Source organism: Parasteatoda tepidariorum, chromosome 6 (assembly GCF_982258835.1).
Source record: "Parasteatoda tepidariorum strain Cologne lab strain chromosome 6, Ptep-v5.0, whole genome shotgun sequence".
NCBI classification, from domain to species: Eukaryota; Metazoa; Arthropoda; class Arachnida; order Araneae; family Theridiidae; genus Parasteatoda; species Parasteatoda tepidariorum.
Genome location: NC_141760.1, coordinates 69680348 through 69701413, shown reverse-complemented (window position 1 = coordinate 69701413; position 21066 = coordinate 69680348). Strand labels below are relative to the sequence as shown.

At 24.8% G+C, this 21066-nt stretch overlaps 1 protein-coding gene across 7 annotated transcripts in view; it reads right to left on the bottom strand.

The window, feature by feature from the left end:
- Positions 1-21066, bottom strand: part of Vps13 (vacuolar protein sorting 13C) — a 123183-nt gene that overhangs the window by 68385 nt on the left and 33732 nt on the right. For all 7 annotated transcript variants that reach the window (XM_087166009.1, XM_087166007.1, XM_087166008.1 and 4 more), the window contains exons 22-37: positions 20125-20272; positions 16946-17125; positions 15558-15714; positions 13171-13253; positions 12546-12783; positions 11563-11682; positions 10875-10978; positions 9857-10024; positions 8937-9244; positions 7326-7479; positions 6106-6250; positions 4851-4978; positions 4104-4273; positions 2927-3009; positions 1743-1859; positions 378-544 (exon numbers count right to left, since the gene is read on the bottom strand). In XM_087166009.1, coding sequence (XP_087022135.1) covers positions 378-544; positions 1743-1859; positions 2927-3009; positions 4104-4273; positions 4851-4978; positions 6106-6250; positions 7326-7479; positions 8937-9244; positions 9857-10024; positions 10875-10978; positions 11563-11682; positions 12546-12783; positions 13171-13253; positions 15558-15714; positions 16946-17125; positions 20125-20272 — 2470 coding nt within the window. The remainder of the gene's footprint in view (positions 1-377; positions 545-1742; positions 1860-2926; positions 3010-4103; positions 4274-4850; positions 4979-6105; positions 6251-7325; positions 7480-8936; positions 9245-9856; positions 10025-10874; positions 10979-11562; positions 11683-12545; positions 12784-13170; positions 13254-15557; positions 15715-16945; positions 17126-20124; positions 20273-21066) is intronic.

Below are 21066 nucleotides of genomic sequence, written 5' to 3'. Positions count from 1 at the left end.
TGACTTTCCATGATTTTTCATGACTTTCCAGGTGCGCGGATACCCTGAGTGTAGTGTGATCAATAAAAACCAGAGCTCCAAAGGGTAGGAAGCTGACTCAGCTTCCATTGCCTGCAGAACTTAGCTGGAGATAAGAGATCAGTCTTCATGCCTTTCTACCAAGACAAGAATCATTCATTCTACCCACGAACACCCCCTTGCCACTTAAGTGTTAAATTACTTATGCACTTTTTTCTTTAAAAAATATGCATAAATAATTTATATTTATGAATTAAAGCTAAAGGATTTAATACACAGGCAGAAATTTAGTAACCAGTGCACTTATGAAGCATAAATATTCAAATCAATATTAAATAATTAATATTTAAAATTCTTACATTAAGAAATATTGCACTTGAATCATTATCTTCAATGTTTTCTATGAGAACTATATCAGGTTTTTGTACTTTTAAAAATATCACAGTTGCACCACTAGCTTCACTAAGACTATGCTCTGATACAGAATGTGAAGGTGTTAAGGATGCCTGCTGCTTAGTGTGTATTTCTAAAATTGTATAATAAAAAAAAGTTAAATAAATAAATAGAAAATATTTCAAACAAAATTTCTTTCACAATTTAAACCAAAGAAAATTTTTTTATCTATGACTTTTTACTAACATTATTTTAAGAATGAAACAGATAACATTTTATTTAAAATAATGAACAAACTTTAACTGGAAACAAAACAACTAACACTAAATTACGACTAACACAATGTTAAATGTAATTTAAAGTAAACAAACTTTGAATTACATTTAACATTGTTTAAATAACATTTTGCTAATAAATTTTTAATACTTAGAATAGAATAGAAACAGATATCTCCTACATTTTAGAATTAATTTTTTTTATATTTTAAAGACAACATTTTGATTTTTATGATCTAAACAATCAATATTTCAAGGGAACAAACCATAAAGATTACAAAATAAAGCAATTACCATAAGGCAATTTAAAATAGCTCCCAGATCATTCTAACACACTGCTTATAAAAATATTCATTGTTTCAACTCATTGTTTTGTTACTTAATAAATTCATAAATAAGAACTTGATATGTTTTTAAGTCTACCACCAATTATTTAAGTACTACATAGGATTTTTACTATATACAAGAATAAATTAACAAGCCTTGTATATAAATTTTGTAGCATTTAAACAATGATTAAAAAATACAGTGAAATAGGAAGCAAAGACAAAATTTTTATGAGATTTGAATAGCATTAAAAGCTATAGGAATCAGCAAACAATAAAAATAACTAAAAAAAAAATTTGTTCTTCATTTTATATATATATAAAAAAAGATGTTATTAACTTTATCAGTTTTGACTCTTATCAAACTTAAACAACATTTTTTCTCAATCAAATATGCTAGTAATGTTACAAACTGTTCAGCCTCCAGAAAAAAATATTGCTTATTTTATTTTATTCATGAAACATAGGTTATGTGAATGCTAAAGATCGAGTAAATCTCTTAAACAAAGATTCTATTAAAAAAAAATTCACAACATTTTCGACTCAGTTTAAGATAACAAGTTAATAAAATGAACTACATCAAAGTTGACTATTTTTATGTAGAATAAAACATTCAACTCCTCTTATAAAGTATTACTGATTCAATGAAATCAGATTAGTCACATAGAAAAATATTACAATAAATATGTCAATTAACTGTAACAATTACTAATTAAAATAAACAAATTACCTGGATTTGCAGGGTTACTTGAAGTAGATGATTTTGGTGACCCAGTGAAAAACTCTGACAACATCATTATGTAGTCAAGACAGAAGACAAGAGAAAAACTAGAAACTGTCGTTTGTACTAAAATAAATTAAAAGAAATGAAGATTATACTTTTATTTCATTAGATATGAAGCTAATGTAAACTAAAATAATATTGAAAACTAGACTACTTTAAATAAAAAAAAATTTAGCTTTGACATGAAATATATTAAATCCAAAATTTCATTTAAGATTTAAATAATCAAAGTTACAAAATCAGACACAAAAACATACTTTATCTGAATAAATGTACTTTTTCTTGCTCCTCAAAATATGAGGAGTAACCACAATTTGTAAAATATTGTCTTCAGTTTAGGCACGAAAGCAATTGAAAGTTTGTGCCTCTTAATATTACTTCCATGTTTTGCATATTTTACAATTTTAAAGAAATCATATTTGTAAATTTTTACTTCTCAAGGAAAATCGTACATTAACTTATACAACTTTAAGCAAAAAAGGCTGTGGTTTATGGCTCACAAATAGATAAATATTTTTTTTAAATATAATCCTTTTCTCCTTTGGCTTATTTAAGGATAAATTTATATTATTTATTTAAGGATAAATTTATATTATTTTAACAACTTTAATTATAGTTTATTACAATTTTTTTATTATATATTCTTTTTATTTCCTTTATATGTTACAACTTTTTTTTTATTTATTATTAAAGAACTAGATTACTTCAATAACTACAGATTATATTTTCATTCACCACAAAAAATAGTTTAAATAACATTTGTCACACACTAAAAGTAAGTTCATAAAATTACAACAAAAAATTGAAATATTCAAAAAATTGATAACGGATTACAATTTATAATGATTTAATAGGCTACTTTTTCAGTTAAATTTATAAAAATTAAGGTAAAGATTAAACATAAAAAATAATTGATTTTAAATTGTACTATAATCCATATTTGTAAAACAAAATATTAAAAAAATTATTCGACACATTGCATAACTAACTAGATTTACACTTAATATTTATATACCAAATAATTCTGAATATTAATGCTCTAAATTCCATGGCAATTTATTGATATAAATTATGGGTAAATACAATATTATTGATTTAAAAAAATTATATCCAATAAAAATAAAATGTACCTCTTTTTTCACCAGTAGGTGTTTGGCTAAACTCAACATCTATCATACTATTTGATTCCTGTGTTGTCGATCTTTTCATTAATCTGTAACAAAAAAAAAAAAGATTTAAAAAAAAACTGCTACATAATATCAAACTGATATAGTAAATTTATGGGTTCATTTACAGTAATAAATTAAAAAAACATAATTTAAAAATATTTCCAGCAACAACAAGTGGTATTGTTGCAATTAACAAATGGTAACTGTTCCATAGAGAAAATTTAAGAGGTAAACTGGTGAAGAAATTAGATGCATCAGATTATCAACTATACACACTGAAAACTTTCTTGCTTAAAAAAAATTTCATTCTGGTTTAGTTTTCCCTTTCTATAATACTGAACTGTTTAAGAAATTTCAGTTCAAAATTTTTCTTCATTAAAAAGTTATCTCAAATAGCCAATTTTCATTTTGAAACATGGAAAAGTTAACCATAAGACTTTAAAAATGAAACTCTTAGTGACAAGAATCCTTGAATATTTTGGAAAAAGTCTTTAATATGAAGTCTTTGCAATATGCAGTCTTGATTACTCATTACTCAATCTTGATTACTCTGTGTCAAGAAAAAGGTAGATAGAATGGGTGATCGAAGTAATATAATAAGAAATTTCAGTTCAAAATTTTTCTTCGTTAAAAAGTTATCTCAAATAGCCAATTTTCATTTTGAAACATGGAAAAGTTAACCATAAGACTTTAAAAATGAAACTCTTAGTGACAAGAATCCTTGAATATTTTGGAAAAAGACTTCAATATGAAGTCTTTGCAATATGTAGTCTTGATTACTCATTACTCAATCTTGATTGCTCTGTGTCAAGAAAAAAGTAGATAGAATGGATGATCGAATAAGAAAGCAAGAATTGTAGGAGTTTTGCCCAATCTACTACCTCTAAAAAACATTTTCTGTTTAAGAAACTCGTTCCTTCCTTCCTTCCTATAAAAAATTTCTTAAACGAGTTTATTGTATATAACATTTAAGATATATAAAAGTATGAAGTTAAGATATAAAAATATAAAAACAGAACAAAATACTAAAGACAACAAAAAACTTTTAATTTTTACTACAAACAAGAAATTGTATGAATTCATAATTAGAAAATTCATATTTTTACATAGAATTTAAAAACATAAAAGAAAAACTAACCGAGTAATGCCTTCTTTTCGAATTTCTCTAGTATCATCCAAAGTAACATCTTTAAGGTACACTTTTGCTATCATTGAAGAATCGGTCATCATTTCAGCATGAGCTTCAAGTATTTTAACTTCCACTTCAGCCATTGAGCAAGAATTATGTCTTTCGCATACACCTTTGACCTTTAATTAATTTAAAATCCTTAAACTAAGGACAAAATGCTTACAAATTAGGTGGCAATAAAATTATTAAAAAGCAGATTTACTTCCTGTGCAGTTGAATAGAAAATAATATAACGTTTATATTTTCTTTTCCATTACAAGTGCAACAGATTTTAAAATATATATCTTAGGTCTATTCTTTAAGTAAGGTACCCTTTTTAAACAAAAAGTAAGAAATAGGATTTGTAAAGCATTAGTTTGATTGAAAAGCTTGCTAGAAGAATGAAATAAATCCAAATTTTTTTCTTTTATTTAATTTTAATGTATTTTTGTCTGCAGCCTTGAATATTGCAAGAACTGGGTAAAAATATAAAATCAGTCCCTACCTATGTAGTAAAAAAAAATGTGCAAACCTTATCAATTTTTTAAAAATTTCTTTTAGTTTTCATTCACAATTTGTGAATCTGGACTTACCTTGCTCCTGCAACAAGCCTTTTAATTTAACAAAAATAACAAACTATATATATCAAAATCAAAAATACAGTGTATCAAATGTAAATTTATTATTTTTTTTTAAAAAATAAAGCAAAATATTTACCAATTCAGTTTCACCATGACAAAGCATGATTGTGACACTATCCAAAACAAAATCGAATTTCATTCGAGGATGGATTTTTCCAATGACTACTGCAGTGGTTATTTCAGCTTTTGTTGATGGTTGTGAAGCTACAAATAGTTAATTAAACTTCAAAACTAATAAAGGATAAAGGTGAATTAAACATTTAAAAACAGCATCAATGTTATACTTAATAGCCAAGCTATAGCTTGATTTCACTAAGTTAACTTTGCAAACAATAACTTTATTTTAAATATCTTTGTCTAAAAACTCAGATGTTTGTAAAATCTGAGGAAACCAAGAAAAAATTAGCGTACATCATTAAATATTGAAACGTTTATTACAAATCATTATAATTTAAAAACAAACAAAAATAGTTGAAAGAAATTTGCAGAATTTTTAAAAGAATAAAAGAAAGAATCGAATAGAGAATTAAAGTACTACTTTTTATAATCCACAGGATTTCACTTTACTAGTAAAAATATCAAAAGAATGTGAATGTAAAATGACTCCTTAATTTAAACAAACTAAGAAATCAAAGTTATTAAATTAAACAAAAAAATTCAACACGTTTAAAACAAGTTAAAAACTTATATCATAATTAAAAGTTTAGAGGGTTAACAAATTATATTACTAGAAATTAATGAATTCGTTTACAGTCAAATTAGTAAGAAACTAGAAATTTCCAAGTAAAATAAATTAATTTGCATTCAAGAAAACAATAATTTAAAAACAAGGCTGAAAATATGAAAGGAGAAATAAAATTATGAAATGAAAGTTGTGGATTTAAAAAAAAAAAAAACGACCTACATTTTTATAAGAACCTATAGCTGTTGATTCTAAATATCAGCAACACAATTTCATTATATAGATTGTATTTAAAATTTTAAAAATAAGATATGAAATACTTCCTAAATAATTACAAGCACTTTAGAAATTTTTTTTTTAAAAATTGATAAAAGAAATAGTAAATATTTATATTGTGTGGTGTAAATGCTATCAAAATATTTAAATATTATAGTCTTATAAAAGCATTTTTAATTTATGGAAACAAAATGTTTTTGAATATTGTGAATGAATAATTGTGAGATTGAAAAAATTATTGAAATATTAATTTAAAATTGATGCTAGTTTTTATTTTTAACTACTAATATACATCAACACACTCATTCCTAAGCCTAGAATAAAATAGTATACCTATAATAATTATTATAAACATTAACAATATTTTTCTTACCAGTAGATGTTGTTGGTGTTTTAGAAGATGATGTTTGAGTTACTGTAGTTGAAGTAATGGGTGTTTCAACAACTTCGCATGTTTCAGCCAAATTCTCTCCAAGAACATTCATAACAGTATTGTAATCCTCTTGACTCAATGTGACCTGTTTACAAAATTCACCATTTGAGTAATCTTTAATTACAAAATTAAATAACTTAACACAATGATGGCAGGCTTTAAAGACCTCCATATTACTGCAACCAACAATGCATCAAAAAGCATCTAACAGTACAAAACTACTTGAATGACGAGAAGGAAGTAAAAGCCTAAATTTTATATAATCATTGGAAGTAATCAGAGTCCTTATATTCAATGTGGTTAGAAAGTTTTGATAAGCAGCTTCAGAATTGTTTTAAAGAGAAAGTTACCAGAGTCAATTACCATTAGGCGTAGTTTCTCTAAAACTTTGTTTTTGTACATTTTTGAGTGTGATTCTGTAACTTAAAATACTGTCTGCACTAATTAATTACCCTTAACTATTATTACCGATTAAATTATTAAAATTCAGTCCTTGTACTTGAAGATCCAATCACTAGATCAAAAATTATTCAGGGTGTTTTGTATTTTATTTGTGCAATGTACCAATAATTTTGATATTCCATCCAATAAAAATATCCAATTAATGACCCCACATGTAAAGTTTATCTGGAAATTTTGTCTTATCTTTTCTCAGTAAATTTTGGCTCTCAGCCAATTACGAATGCTACACACTATCTGCATTAGAAACAAGTGATTCTAGAGTTAACTCATGGCTGACTATTTCAGTAAACTTAACATTCTTAGCATTACAAAAATATCTCTTGGAGGAAAGGGCAATGGGGATTCCTTCTAGGTCATGAATGTATTAAAACAGAGGAATATTTCACATTAAGTTATGTATTTAATAATTCATACAAAACAAAATTTTAGAATAAGAAAACTTAACTTACAATGAATAAGCTATACATTATTGGTACGATAATTATTAATAAAATCTAATCTTTTCAAAATCTCTGAAATACTAACATCAGTATACTATATTTGTTTCAAAATAACTAAGAAATTAAAAGGACTTTATTTTAAAGCCTGTGAATATAACTTTCATGAAAAGTTTATTAAAATTATAGCAAAATATTTATAGTAAATCAATCGTTTTTAGAACTATTTATAGCTAAATAAAGATGGGAAAGGAATTATACCTTCACAGCTGCAAGTTGTCCTGTTATGTGAATTTCTGGGTGATCAACATACCAAGTAAATGAATGATTTCTTGTAATATCTAAATTGAAACTAATTGGATCTAAAATAAGACACTCAGCTATAACCTCTGCATTACTAGGTTGAACAAGAGCTCTGAAATCAAAAATGCATAATTTAAACAGTGAAATAAAATTTTCATTAATTTTATTTTTAGAAATAAATTTATAAAAACAAAATAAAGCGACAAGTTTAAATATATTTGCACACAATGTCTTTGAGTTTAAAGAGTAAATTTAATTAAGCTTTTATAGTAATTAACAGCATTATCATTTTAAAACAAATACTTGTACTTCAATTCAGAAAAAATGCAAATAATTTGTTGACTAAAGATAGTTTGTAATATTATGTAAATTTGAAACTGATTTCATTTTGATTTTATTGTTAATGTCACACAACAGCATCAGGAATGAACTTTCAGCAACAGTCTCTGATACATTCGTGGTGATGACTTAGTTACAAGATCGGCTCCTGTGCGCACTATACTAGCAAAGTAATAATTTAAGACTAGAAGGTGTTAGGAATCACTCAATCTCTGTACTGAACTTTTTGACTGCATATATACATGGAAATTTTTTTTACTATGAAGTGTAAAATATTACTACAGTCATATAATTTGTAAGCAGTGTTTAAATATTCAAATTATTAATTTGATATTTCAAAACCACAATTTTTTTCTATATACCATATCAGAAACATCCTTACTGCTAAATTTTTTTAATATTTTTAATTTTAATAAAAAATAATTATTTGATTTTAAAACACAAATAGCAATAGATTTTTAATTTCAGCTTAATGCTAACTTAAACCATTAAATAAAATTGGAAATTGGTACAAAATACAATGATAATAGTTGAATTATATAAAATTGACATTAATGACTTAAGTCATTTCCTCACATTTAACACTAAAATGATAATGCTTAACTTTCTTAAAAACAGTAAAACGGATATTTTCATTTAAAAAAAATATTGTAACAAAAATATTAAAAGTAACTTAAAAAAAACACTGGGTTAAAATTATCACACGATTGCGACAAATACTCAGAAAAAAAATTTCCTGACTTTTCTTGCTTTTTTCCAGCTTGATTTTATAGAATTTCACAGATTTTTATAATCAAAAGCCTCAATTTATTTTTTAATTATACATTATCCATATACATAAAATATATTTCAAAATACTTACACCTGTCATTAAGGTTAAAAATAAAAAATTTTGCAAAAATTATTGCATCTTCAATTTTTTTTAAATATCTGACTTTTAAGTATTTTAATCTCAAATTAATTAGTCTCCTAAGACTATTCTTGGTATTTTTATTAAATTCCTAGATTTTAACAGTTTGAAAAAATTTCCTGTCTTGTAAACCCCTTGCATCAGTTTTTATGACCTAATTTTAAAATTTTTAAACATAAGGGGTAACTATGAATACAAAATAGCATTGTTAAACTTAATTAAAATAAATTTAAAAAATACCTCAAATATATGAAAAATAAATAAAACTGGCAAGGTACAAAAAAAAAGTTTTTTAAAATTTGAATATCTTTTCTTTTTACCTGAACAATTGAAGGTCGGTCAAATGAAGGGACATTTCCTCAAATATCACTGGCATTCCTAACTCATTTCTTTTTTCGCCTAGTAAAAATTTGTTCAAAATTTTTAAAACTCCAAGGTCTGCAACTATTGCATTTGAAGATTTTGAATTTTGTGGAGTTATTATAACAGGGGCTTCAATAATTATATTCAGCAAAATTCTAGTTGATTTCTCATAAACTTCTTCCATACTCTGTTTTGCTACTTCAGCAGCTGCCACACTAGCTTCTGCCACTTTATCCTTTGCTACTTGGAAATGATCAAGAAAGTACTGTAAATAAAAAATGCATTTATTTATTTTGATAATAGACCACAATGAACAGTTTTTATTAAGAAATTAATAAAAAACTAACCAAAAAATATGAATAGTGACTATGATTATTGTTATGAGCATTATTCATACAGACAATTAGATAATAAAATACGATTCTGTAATTAAAGCTCCATCAATGTATTGCAAAAACAAGGCACCTAGAATTTTTTCAAACCTTTTAATAACTATAAGAATGCCAAGTAATCTCTAAATCAGTCAAATGACATGGACAGAACCTTAACAATAGCCTTTTCCACAAATTTTCATACATCAACAATTGAGAAAGCTTTCAATCACGACAAATGATTATTTGTTGGTAGCAAGAATAAACCCAGAACAATATTTCCAATCATAGGTTTAGCTGATGAGCTAACCAAATGCACAACTAGGACATAGTAGCACCCCTCTTGTTTTTTTCCATGAACAAGCTGAAATACTAATGTGAAATAAAATAGCTTAAAAAATTAAACTTGATTGCTGATTTTTCACAACTGCCACTATTTTTTAAATGACATATATATTATTATACCAAATTTTAAATTAAATTATAAGTAAATAAATGGGATTTACCAATAATGAAGACACAAATTTATTCAAAAACACAATCTTCATTCTTCCAAAACTGACTGACACACTCATGTCTACAGCTGACATATCAATATAATTTTCATCATCTGTTGCATTATTGAACATGACTAACTTAACGTCTAGAACTTCTCCAGCTACAGTAGTTATAATCTGCAAAAATTAAAATTATTTAAAATAATAAAGGCTGAAACAAAAACTACTGAGATAATGCATTTTATGAACTCCAATTTTTATCATTTTGTTTTCAACAAAATAACACAAGCATAAAAATAACAGAACATTTTTATTAAAAATAAAACGAAAATTTTTAAGAGGATGTGAATGATCTTACAAACTGCAAATAATAGAATTATAACCAAAAAAATGACTGGCGATTTCATAAAAAATTTCTACACTACAAAAAAATTGATTGGGTTAGTTTTAAAATAAAATTTTAGTAGAATTCAGTATAATTCTACATTATAATATAAATAAATAATATGAAACAACTTTTAAAATAACTCTCAGCAATAACTTAAATAGCTAAATTAAGCAACGTTTAACAGGCCCATTAAAAAATTGTTTTTCAGAAATTACTAATTAATTTTTGGAAAATTATAAAAAAATATGGCTTTAAATGGTTGATAACAATGGAATAAAACAAAACAGAATGGTTTTTAAATCTTTGATACAGAACTTAGTAAAATACTTAATATATTTAAATTTTATATATTTCACACAAATTTTGTGACAGCAGACTATACAATTTACTCCAAGAAAACAAGAAAAAAAGGAAAATCATTATTATTTTAGTTCATTGAATACAGTAAAATATTAAATGAATGAAAATATTGGATAGATAATATTTATAAATTAAGTTGCACATAAGAAATTTAATTTTCATGTACCATTTGATAACAAAAAGTTAAAAAAGATCGAGTTTCACATTTAAAATTAAATTTTTCTTTTATTGCAAAAAAAAAAAAAAAAAAAAATTCTAACAAATAAAATTATAATTTACTTGAGGATATACAGCATCAAAAGCTGGATCAGAAACAATGACATCCTTCAAGGAAGCAGAAACACATGTTTTTGTTTTTTGTAAAGTAATAGCAGCGTTCATTCCTTAAAAGACAAAAATATCTAATTCAAATACATAACCTAGTAAACAAAAATTTTTGAATACTTCAAATTTAAGTTATATATACAGGAACCATCAATAAAAAATTACTTGAAAGATGACAATTAATTATTTCAGCACTTACAGCTTTTTGAAACTATTTAGAAAAAAAACTAAAATTCTAAGTATTAGTGTAATAAAAAAGAATATAAAGAATACTAGAAAGAATAATGAACAAAATGTTAAAATTTAAAAGTTAAAATGTCCTTAAAGCTTTAAGAAACATCAGATTAAGAAAAAAAAGCATTACAAAATATTTTTATTGTTTTCCAGAAAAGAAAAAATTGTGTGCCAAATATTTAACAAAGTAATTACATAAGTAAGTATTAATAAGTAATAAGTTACGTAAGTAAGTATTTATAAGTAATATAAATAAGTATTAATAAGTAATATTATTCATTTTTAAATAAAAATATAAAATAAGAGGAATTAATAAATTAACAAGTTTAACTATGAATTTTAAGGAATAAACCTTTAAAAGTAAAGCGAAATGGAAAAGTAAAAAATAATCATTCAATAAAATCCTTACCTTTGATTTTTATATCAGTAAGATCATATTTTTTGTTACAAACAACAAGCCTAATTGATTCCATTGCAGCCACCAGCTTCATATCAATAATTTGAGAAGCAGCCTTTTTCCTAGAAGATGCTGAATAAAAACACATTTATTTAATGAATAAAGAGGTTCTACAACAGATATCACACTAGACAGTTCTATAAATAAATTTCATTTCATCAGTATGAAAAACAATAATAAGTTAGAATTTATAGCTGATGGATTTTCAGTTCCTAAAATTGAATTATATTAACAGTCTTTAGTCAAATAGTGATTTTCCTTTATTTATTTATTCTTTTTTGTTAGAATATACACTTTTTAACAAAAATTTATTCTGAGAAAATTTATTCTATTTAATAGAGAACATATGGCATTTAATTTTGTCAAAAATAATTTCTCACTTTATTTACAACAATAGTAGAATTATAGAATAGAATAGTAGAACTATAGAATAGCTGCACAATTCTTTCACATTTGCACAATTCTTGAATAAAAATATATTTGTTTTGACATTGATGTTTTCTTCAATTAACAAAAAAAAAAAATTACCTTACTTTGTAAAACAATTTATTTGGTTATACATGATTTTGCATGTATGAAAATAACCAATTGATGTTAAACCATCACCAAAACTTTCAGAAAATGAATTCCATATACATAGAAACTAAAATTTAAAAGAACTTATACATGAGAAAGTTAACCAACTTCATTTATTTAACATTGAAACTTTCGTATGCTAAAGGTGCTTCTAATAAACAAAATTACAGTCACAATGTAAAAAATCTTTTTAAAGATAGAAAAATAAAATTTTATTAATATTGACAAAAAAAAAATTATGAATTGTTCATAACAGGTAGAATTTTGGCACTTTCAAGAGCATTTATTTTAAAATCATCCTTTGCATCAACCCAATTTACAAAAAAGTCACAATAATTTAAACATAAAATGTAAATAACCTGTTTTTGAACTTGTCTTTTCAACTGATGTTTCTTTTTTGGAAGAAGTAGAATCCAGTCTGACAGGCTCATTTTTTTCAGAATCTGACTGCATATTAGACAAAACAGTATTTGAAAAGTCCATTAAACTTAAAATTGCTTCCTGATGAAGAATAACATCAATCGATTTAAAATCTGCAGTCACTGCTTGCAAAGTAGACTCATATAATGTTTCAAAATCAGGAGCCTTCTTGTTAACCTAAGAATAAATCTATACATTATACATTACATTTAAATCTTAACCTAGTTAACTACACATTAAATTTAAACCTGAAAAATTGCTATTTGTAAGCAATTATTTAAAGCAGCAATGCTATCTTATTTCAATGCTATTATCAGCATTGTTGCTTCAAACACTTAGCTTTCGAAAGTCAATAAACCTAGGATAAATGCAAGAATTATTCAATAACTGAAACCCACTTTAAGAATATAATATATTTAAAATAATTTTTTTAAATTTTATTACAGTTTATAACAGCTAAATTTTAATTTAATCCTTATAAATAAATTATGATTTTTTAAAAACTATCAATGCATCTAAAATTTAAAATAAAAAATTTACAGAAATAAAAAAAAATCAACTTACAGAGAGGTATTTTAAAGAAAACAAATTTTCATCTGAAATTCTTGAAGTTGATGAAATCATTTTCAAAACTTCTCCACTAGGTGCTATAGAAAAATATATTAAATGTGAACAGAATCTTACACATTTTAATTATATTTAAAATTAAGGATATTTAAAAGTTAAGATAACTTAAAGTAATGACAAAGAAGAAAACTTATTTTTGTATATTTTCTCAATTTTAATTCTATTAAAAATGCAAAACAGAAATACAATAACAGCATAGTTGCAAACAGTCAATATTTGTACTAGATCACAATTATTTAAACACTAAAAGTTCTACTTCACACTTAAGTAAATGTGCATATTGTTGATATAATAAATTTCTGGAATATGAGGATTGCTATTTACTTATTTTTGCAGAAAATTTTCACAGCTATTTTAAAATAACTGTTCTTAAAATTCAAATATGAATTTTTTAACAAGGATGATATTTATTTTTTTCTCCTGAAGCACTTTACACTTATCTCAAGAACATATTTCTATATTGTCTCAAATAAATAATTTAATTATTTTTACTACTGTTTACAATTTTATAAACTACAAAATGCAATTAACCCCTTTTTCAAGAAATAAAATTTATTTTAATTCAAAGACATACCATTTATTCACATTTTTCAAAATTATTTACTTGATAGGTATTATTATTTAAACATTATTTAAGTTTAAGACAAGAAATTTTCAGGTTTAATTTATTTTATTATTTCTAATAATTTAAATGGAAAAAATTCTGTAAACAGCAAGGATTTCTCATTTGAGAAAAGAAAAATTATTACTTACAGAAAAAGAATTATTACTTATAGAAAAGACTTACTAATAATGCTAGGAAACTAGAAATTAATTACTAAAAAAATATCATTAAGTACTTTGTTCATATAAAAAAATAAAGGTCAGTGAAATTAATAACTTGATAAAAGAGAGAAAATTCTCCCCATAATTAAATCTAGCTAGAGCGTCATGAACCAATCTAAGAATTTACCAATCTAAGCTGTGAAAAAATTTATTAATAATAAAATAATGAATACTCACTAAAATGTTTAATTTTTTTATTGAGTGGTACAAATTAATAAAATCACACTTGTTTTTGTTCTAACTCAACATAAAAAAAAAACAAGAAGCCAATCCCTCAGTGAAATATCAAAGAATAAATAATTTAGATCAGATAAAAAAAAAAAAATATTTTAAATTGCTCTAACAGAACAAGTTTATCTTCATTATCTATACACTTAAGCTACATATAAAATAAGTTTCAATATTACTTATATATTTAAATTAATCCAAACAAAATATATTTAAATATATATTTAAATAATATTTTCATAATAATACTTATATATTTAATATGAGTATTATTATTAAAATATTATTTAATATTTTAATAATAGACTTATATGTATAATAGTATTATTATTAGTAAAATATATTTAATAATATTTTAATAATACTAATAATTTAAATAATAATACTTATATATTTAAATAATCCAAACAAAATGGGTCTAATTGAAATATTTATTTACTGATGAAAAAGCAAAAAATTATTTTACAAACAAATAACACAAAATTATAATTTAAAATAAAAAAAAATATTTTCGCTTAATTTGATGATTTTCTTGAGAAAAAAATAAATAAATTGATTCAAATCATTACCAAAGGTATTAGTTGTTATAACATTATAGATTACAGTTAAACAAGGAAAAAAATACAGTATTTATATTTTGTTTCATCCATTATTAAATAAATTAATCAATTGCATTTGTCAGCCAACAAAATAGATAAATATTTTTATTTAAATTTTTACCTAGGGAATTGAATTAAAGTATTGCTGAGCAGGGTATACAAAATTGATTTTAAAGTTTTTAAATAAGAACCTATCACTTAAATTTTCAGATTATTAATAAATAAAAAATTTTTTTAACTACGAATACTATCACAATTTGTTTTGACTGAATTTAACACCATTTTCAGAATTTTTTTTAATATGTTAGCAAGCTAAGTAATGAAATATTTTATCATTTGCAATATTTACGATAAAAAAACTTTCATTCAATAAAAAAGAATTTTTTAAAAATGCCACAGCTTATATAATGAATTCTTGTAATAGATCGTAATTAATCACATTCAAATTATTTAAATAAAATAACATATTAAATTTAAAATTCCAATGAATTTTAAAATTAATAAACACGAAACACTACTACTCATATAAATTAATGCTATGTAAGGAAAATATAATTAAATTGATTATTTTAAAAAGTATATATATATAAACACAATGTAAAACTTCTCATTGCGTTTTTATTTTTTTTATTTTTACATAAGTATGCTTAATGGTATGGAATGAATAATTACTTGAGAACTCAGGGTGTTCCAAAAGTATACTTCCCAAATAAACATTTGCACTCATATCAAATGTTCGCATAGTTACATTTGTTCCAAGTTTATGAAATGCCAATCTAAACATCTTAACTTCATTTTCATTCATCCCTCGGGAAATAGCAAACGAAAACTGAAAAAACACAAAAATTCACAATCATGAATGGAAGGAAATTAATTCAAATAATAATAAAAAAAAATTTAATATTAATTTGAAAACCCACAAAAATCTTAAATAATTTATGCAATAGTATGTTATAATAAAAGTGTATAATTGTGTAAAAGTATGTTATAATTGTGTAAAACATCCTTCTCTTTAGTATAGCACTAGTTTAAGTGTTTTAGCAGAAGGCTATCAATAAAATTAAGAATGTAAACAATGTAAATATGTTTATTAAGTTTCGTGCAAAAAATTTTTTTTTAATTGAAAGTCTATAAACATAATGCAGCATAACTTTCATTAAATCATTTAGCACAATGCACAACATAATATATCATATAATAAGTAATTTTAACTTTAAGTAACTTAAGAAGCATATTATAATATAATTCTATAACTTGTTCAATATCAGCATCAACTATTAAATCATTAATCACAATAAACAACATATTATGTAAGAAGTAGTTTTAAACTTTGCATAGAAAAGTGGGGTTAATATCCATTTATAATTTCTGAAGAAGTTTTCAACAATTGTCTTTGCTAATATGTGTTAATATTTTATTATTTAAAAAAATATCAGTGAAGCCCAAAAAATATTCCGAAATTCAGAGCTCCATTTTTACAGGGGGTTTGTAATTGACTCTACTTCACAATTAGTCTGAAAAATATTGGTTTCCATTTTCTTATGTCTATTCTACTTTACTATTTACGGTTATATTTCTTTGAATAGTAAATAATATGATTACAAGCATAAATTTTGATGGCTGTAAACAAAATTAAGGAAAATTTATAACTCATTAATTCATTGATTTATTAAAAAAAACTTATCACATAATAGAAAAATACCAGTACATGCAATAAGAACATTAGCTATTCCTGTTAACAGAGCAGTTTTGCCAAGTGAAAGCTAATAATGAATGAAGATTATTTAGATTAGCACTATATTGAATAGCATATTGTTGCAAATCGATAGTTATAGAAACAAGAAGCAACTGAGCCTTTATAATATTGCATCAAACTAGTAGTACTTTATACAATTGTTTCTAATTAATAAATAATATCTCGGTGTTATAATGTAATAAATCATTCTTGAAAGATTAGCTCAATGTAATGAGTCTTTTATGTTAGTCTTTAATTGAGCCTGGAATTATCTTAGCAAGATTACTTCAAATAAAAATAAATAAAATAATATTACAAAGCTTACTTCTTGTATATCAAAGATTAACTCCAAGCTAGTACTCTGAACAGGTATTTTTTGGCTGCTGATACTACTGTCATCATCATCATCTGTTTCACTTGAAAGATTTTTCACATTTTCAACAGCCTCTCTTTTAATTTGCTGCACTACTTTTGTATTAACTAAGTCAGCTCCAACAGCAGATGGCTGAAAAAAATATTTCACATAATTTTTTTTTCAAAATGATTAAAAGAATTACAAATAATGTGAGCTATTAATTAAACTTTCAGATGCACTAACTACTGCACTAGAATTTAAAGTCAGATTTTGTTTTCTTCTTTAAAAAATAAACCTATTTTTCCTATTGCTTCAGAAAGAAACACTAGAAAATTTGTATACAAATTTCAAGTAGCTTAATAACTAAAAAATACATAAACTTAAAAATAAATAAACAGCAAAAACATAAAAAGTTCTGTTAGAAATAACACTATCAACTTTATTTCTATGCTAAACATTTAACATAAACAGTTGAATTAACTTATAACAAGCCCTTATATAAGCCCTGATTTAACAAGAACCTGGATATAACAAAGAAATTAAACTTACTTATTTGATATAATGTCTATTGGAACATGCACACTTTTAATGAGTAAACCAAGATTTTAATGAGCAATATTTAACGAGTGAAAAAGTAAGTGGCATTTGAAATTTGAAAGTTAGTAGAGAGAATTTGAAATTTTGTATCTGTTGATATAAATTTCATCACCTCAGAGATACCCTTACTCTACAATATTGTAACTGAAATTCAAGCTCAAGCAGATGAAAAAATAATGAAAGCGATGATAACAATGTGTGAAGAATTTAAAGCTGAACCAGACTAAATACTCAGTGGCCTTTGTGCGTGAAGAAAAACTTTCAATTCTTTTCGAAAGAAGGGTAGTAAATGGCAATGTTTTTCATGAGTCTCATCCCAAAAACAATATTAAAACAAAGAAACAATCAGACAGTTTAAAAACAAATTAGCATCTTTTGTACTGTACAAAAATAAATAAGGTAAGGAGCATATTTATAATTTAGTAAGTGATTTTGCAAGTAACTTTTACAGTTTCTCACAACTAATTTTATATGTGCACTTTCTTACGGTCTTTAATGTCTCGGAACTTGTTCCTTCCAGCTTGGGTGTCTCATTTTTTTACTATGTCTTTTATAAACTATTCTTCTTTTACTTGCTCCAATTTTATTGTTATTTACTTTTGTACTATTTAATTGGTTTTAATAGTAATGCTTTTAATTGTTTTACAATATTGTTCTCTTGTAATTTTTGCATGTTTATCTTTTAAATTGCTCTTTTAAATTATTCTTTTAATTGACACTTTTAATATATTGCTGTTTTAATGTTTAGCACCTTACATGATTTTAGCTGTTCTACGCCCGCCATGTTCATGGGCTGTTGCCATGTCTGATGTGTATTTTATGTAATTTATGTTTCTGCTGTTCTCTGGATATTTTTTTTTGATTTTAATAAACATTTACCCGTATGCCCTAAATAAGGGCAGGTCGGGGTAAATTCTTCCATTCATGTGCACTTTCTTAAAGAATACTGTGATCGCTCCACTCTCATTAAAAAGGAGTTCAACTGTATATAAAAATATTAACTACAAGAAAATAAATTTTAAAATTAAATTATTTCATACATCCCTTTTACTTAATTGTAAATCAGAAATTTAATCAAACAAAAAAAAAATACTCTCAAAATTGACAAGAAAATGCTTTTACATTTTATTTTACAAGAAAACATTCCAGAATAAATTCATAAAACTCTCACAAAACTTAATTAGTTTTAGAACAATTGAGAGAAAGTGTATACTTTAAAATTTAGTTACAAAGTTGGTTCTTGAGAATAATGTTTAAGATTAAGGTACCATATTCACACTTTTAACAATCATTTTTATATTAGATAATGTTAACATCTTGAGCACAACTTAAGATTGAAACCCGAGGGCATTGCAGATTATCTCAGCATCTGCAAGTTACTTTTCATCTCAAATTATTAAAAAAAAAATGGGGGGAGGGGAATTATTAACACCCCTTTTTTAAAACATCTCTAAACTTTTTTTGAATTAAAATTATAATGTTGAGTTAAGAGAGCAAGCTAAATAACAAAAAAATAAAGTATAACTTATTTTCTGTTAGTTGATTATAGAATTATACTGAAAAATAAAGGACTTATTCCACCTTTTTTATTGTATCATTGTGTATTCACATTAAGCTTAGACAACTTAAAATTTCTATGAATAATTTTTTAATACCTGTGCAGATTCTGTTAGCTTAAGCTGAATCTTTACAACATTAATATCTGTCTGACTGCATTGGGATTGCAAACCATTGAGGATTTATGTGGCAGTAGTATTCTGTGATGAGTGGTCAAATTTTTTTGGAGAATGGAAATTAAATGTTTCAATTTATCTAAATTAGGTCTCGAACATTTATTGTATTAACACTAGTGAAATAACAAAATATAGATTTATAGCAAACTATTACTATTTAGTTCATTAATCCTATTTTTCTCAATGACTATTATTATTGTTTTTCCTGGATTTATCTAGCCAATTTTCATCTTTTGAATTTAACATAAAAATAAATATCCGATACATCGCTGGTTGGAATTTTTCGGAGCACAGACTCATCTTTCAGAAGAATCTCACATAATAGTAGCTTTTTCAAACAAAGGTAGAGAGAGGACATTCGAATTAAGTGTCTAGCTTTTAAACATCGAAATTCGACGTCATCCACCAATCACAAGTTACTGAGCATCTTGCATAAAGTATTTTACAAGTAAGTAGGTGAAGAATTGAGTAGTAACCGGCTTCTCCTGTGAGAAAAATATTGTGTCACGAGCATGGTTTGTTACCACTCCCGATGAACACAGAACATCCAACTTTTATGACTTAATAAGTACTTAACAACAAGTACTAGAGATAAACATCAAGTACAGATTTGGCTGATTTGATGTGATTATTGATCATAATTGAAACACTTTTTCATATATTTGCAAAGAAAACTGTATTTGTTTCTCTTTAAATTTTCCTTTGTGATGTAGATAAATTGAGCTATCTAATATATCGAAACAAAAGTTCGAAAAAAAATATTAAGTGTCCTTGTAAAAATATACAAAAAATTCATATCAATAAGGAAAGTAAACTTACTAAATTTTGAATCGCAGAAGAGCTTCTGTCAGTAGTTGTTTTTTCACCCTCAGGCAATGGTATACTTGTAGCAATTTTTACAAGTTCAAATATTTGGCAATCTGATATGCCAACATCCAAAAGAGGGAGAACTCCCACAATTTTCATCCTGAAATGTTAGGAAGTCATAAATGTATGAGAAAATGAATGAAATATATATAAAAAAAATCACATGCTTATAATATTTATATTTAAGTTATTAAATTTTTTTTAAAAAAAACAACCAAATAGAAAAATCCTTTTTGATTTTTTTTAATTTTTGCTTTTACTCAATGTTATGAAAAGTTCCAAAAGTCATACTGTTTTAGCAATATTTAAAAAATTGTCTTTAAACTTTTAAACAGCTTTATTAAATTTTTGTACAAGTTTATAATTATTTGATTTTTTAATTTGATTAAAATAAATATTGTAGAAATAGTTTTAGAAATTAAAGTTTAATTTGAGTTATTTTTTTGACTAAATACATGTTCGGTCTTAGGCGAAGCGCCATCTGTAGCAATTGTTGTGAACTGCTCAGTTTCTCTTGAACTCTTGTTTGAGCCAGTCGTGGCTTCCATTGTAATAGTGCAATGATTTTGGTTATTTACAATTGTTAAAATAAAATATTGTTTGTTGAAATTATAGTATTTAATGAACCAGCGCACTGTGTACAATCGTGTACATAATAAAGTGATCCTAGTGGAACCGGAGAATTCGAACTTTCGGTTTGTTGTGGAATGCGTAGTTTCATTTCGTTTTCTTCATAATGAGTAGTAGTAGTGAAGAAAACAAAAAATCAGAAAAGACTGTGCTTAGTCGCAGAAAGGGTTATTTGAAAGGTCGAATAACCAAATTAGAGACATTTGTTCGTGAGAAAGTCGAAACAGCTGGACTATTATTGCTTCAATGCAAATTAGAAAACGT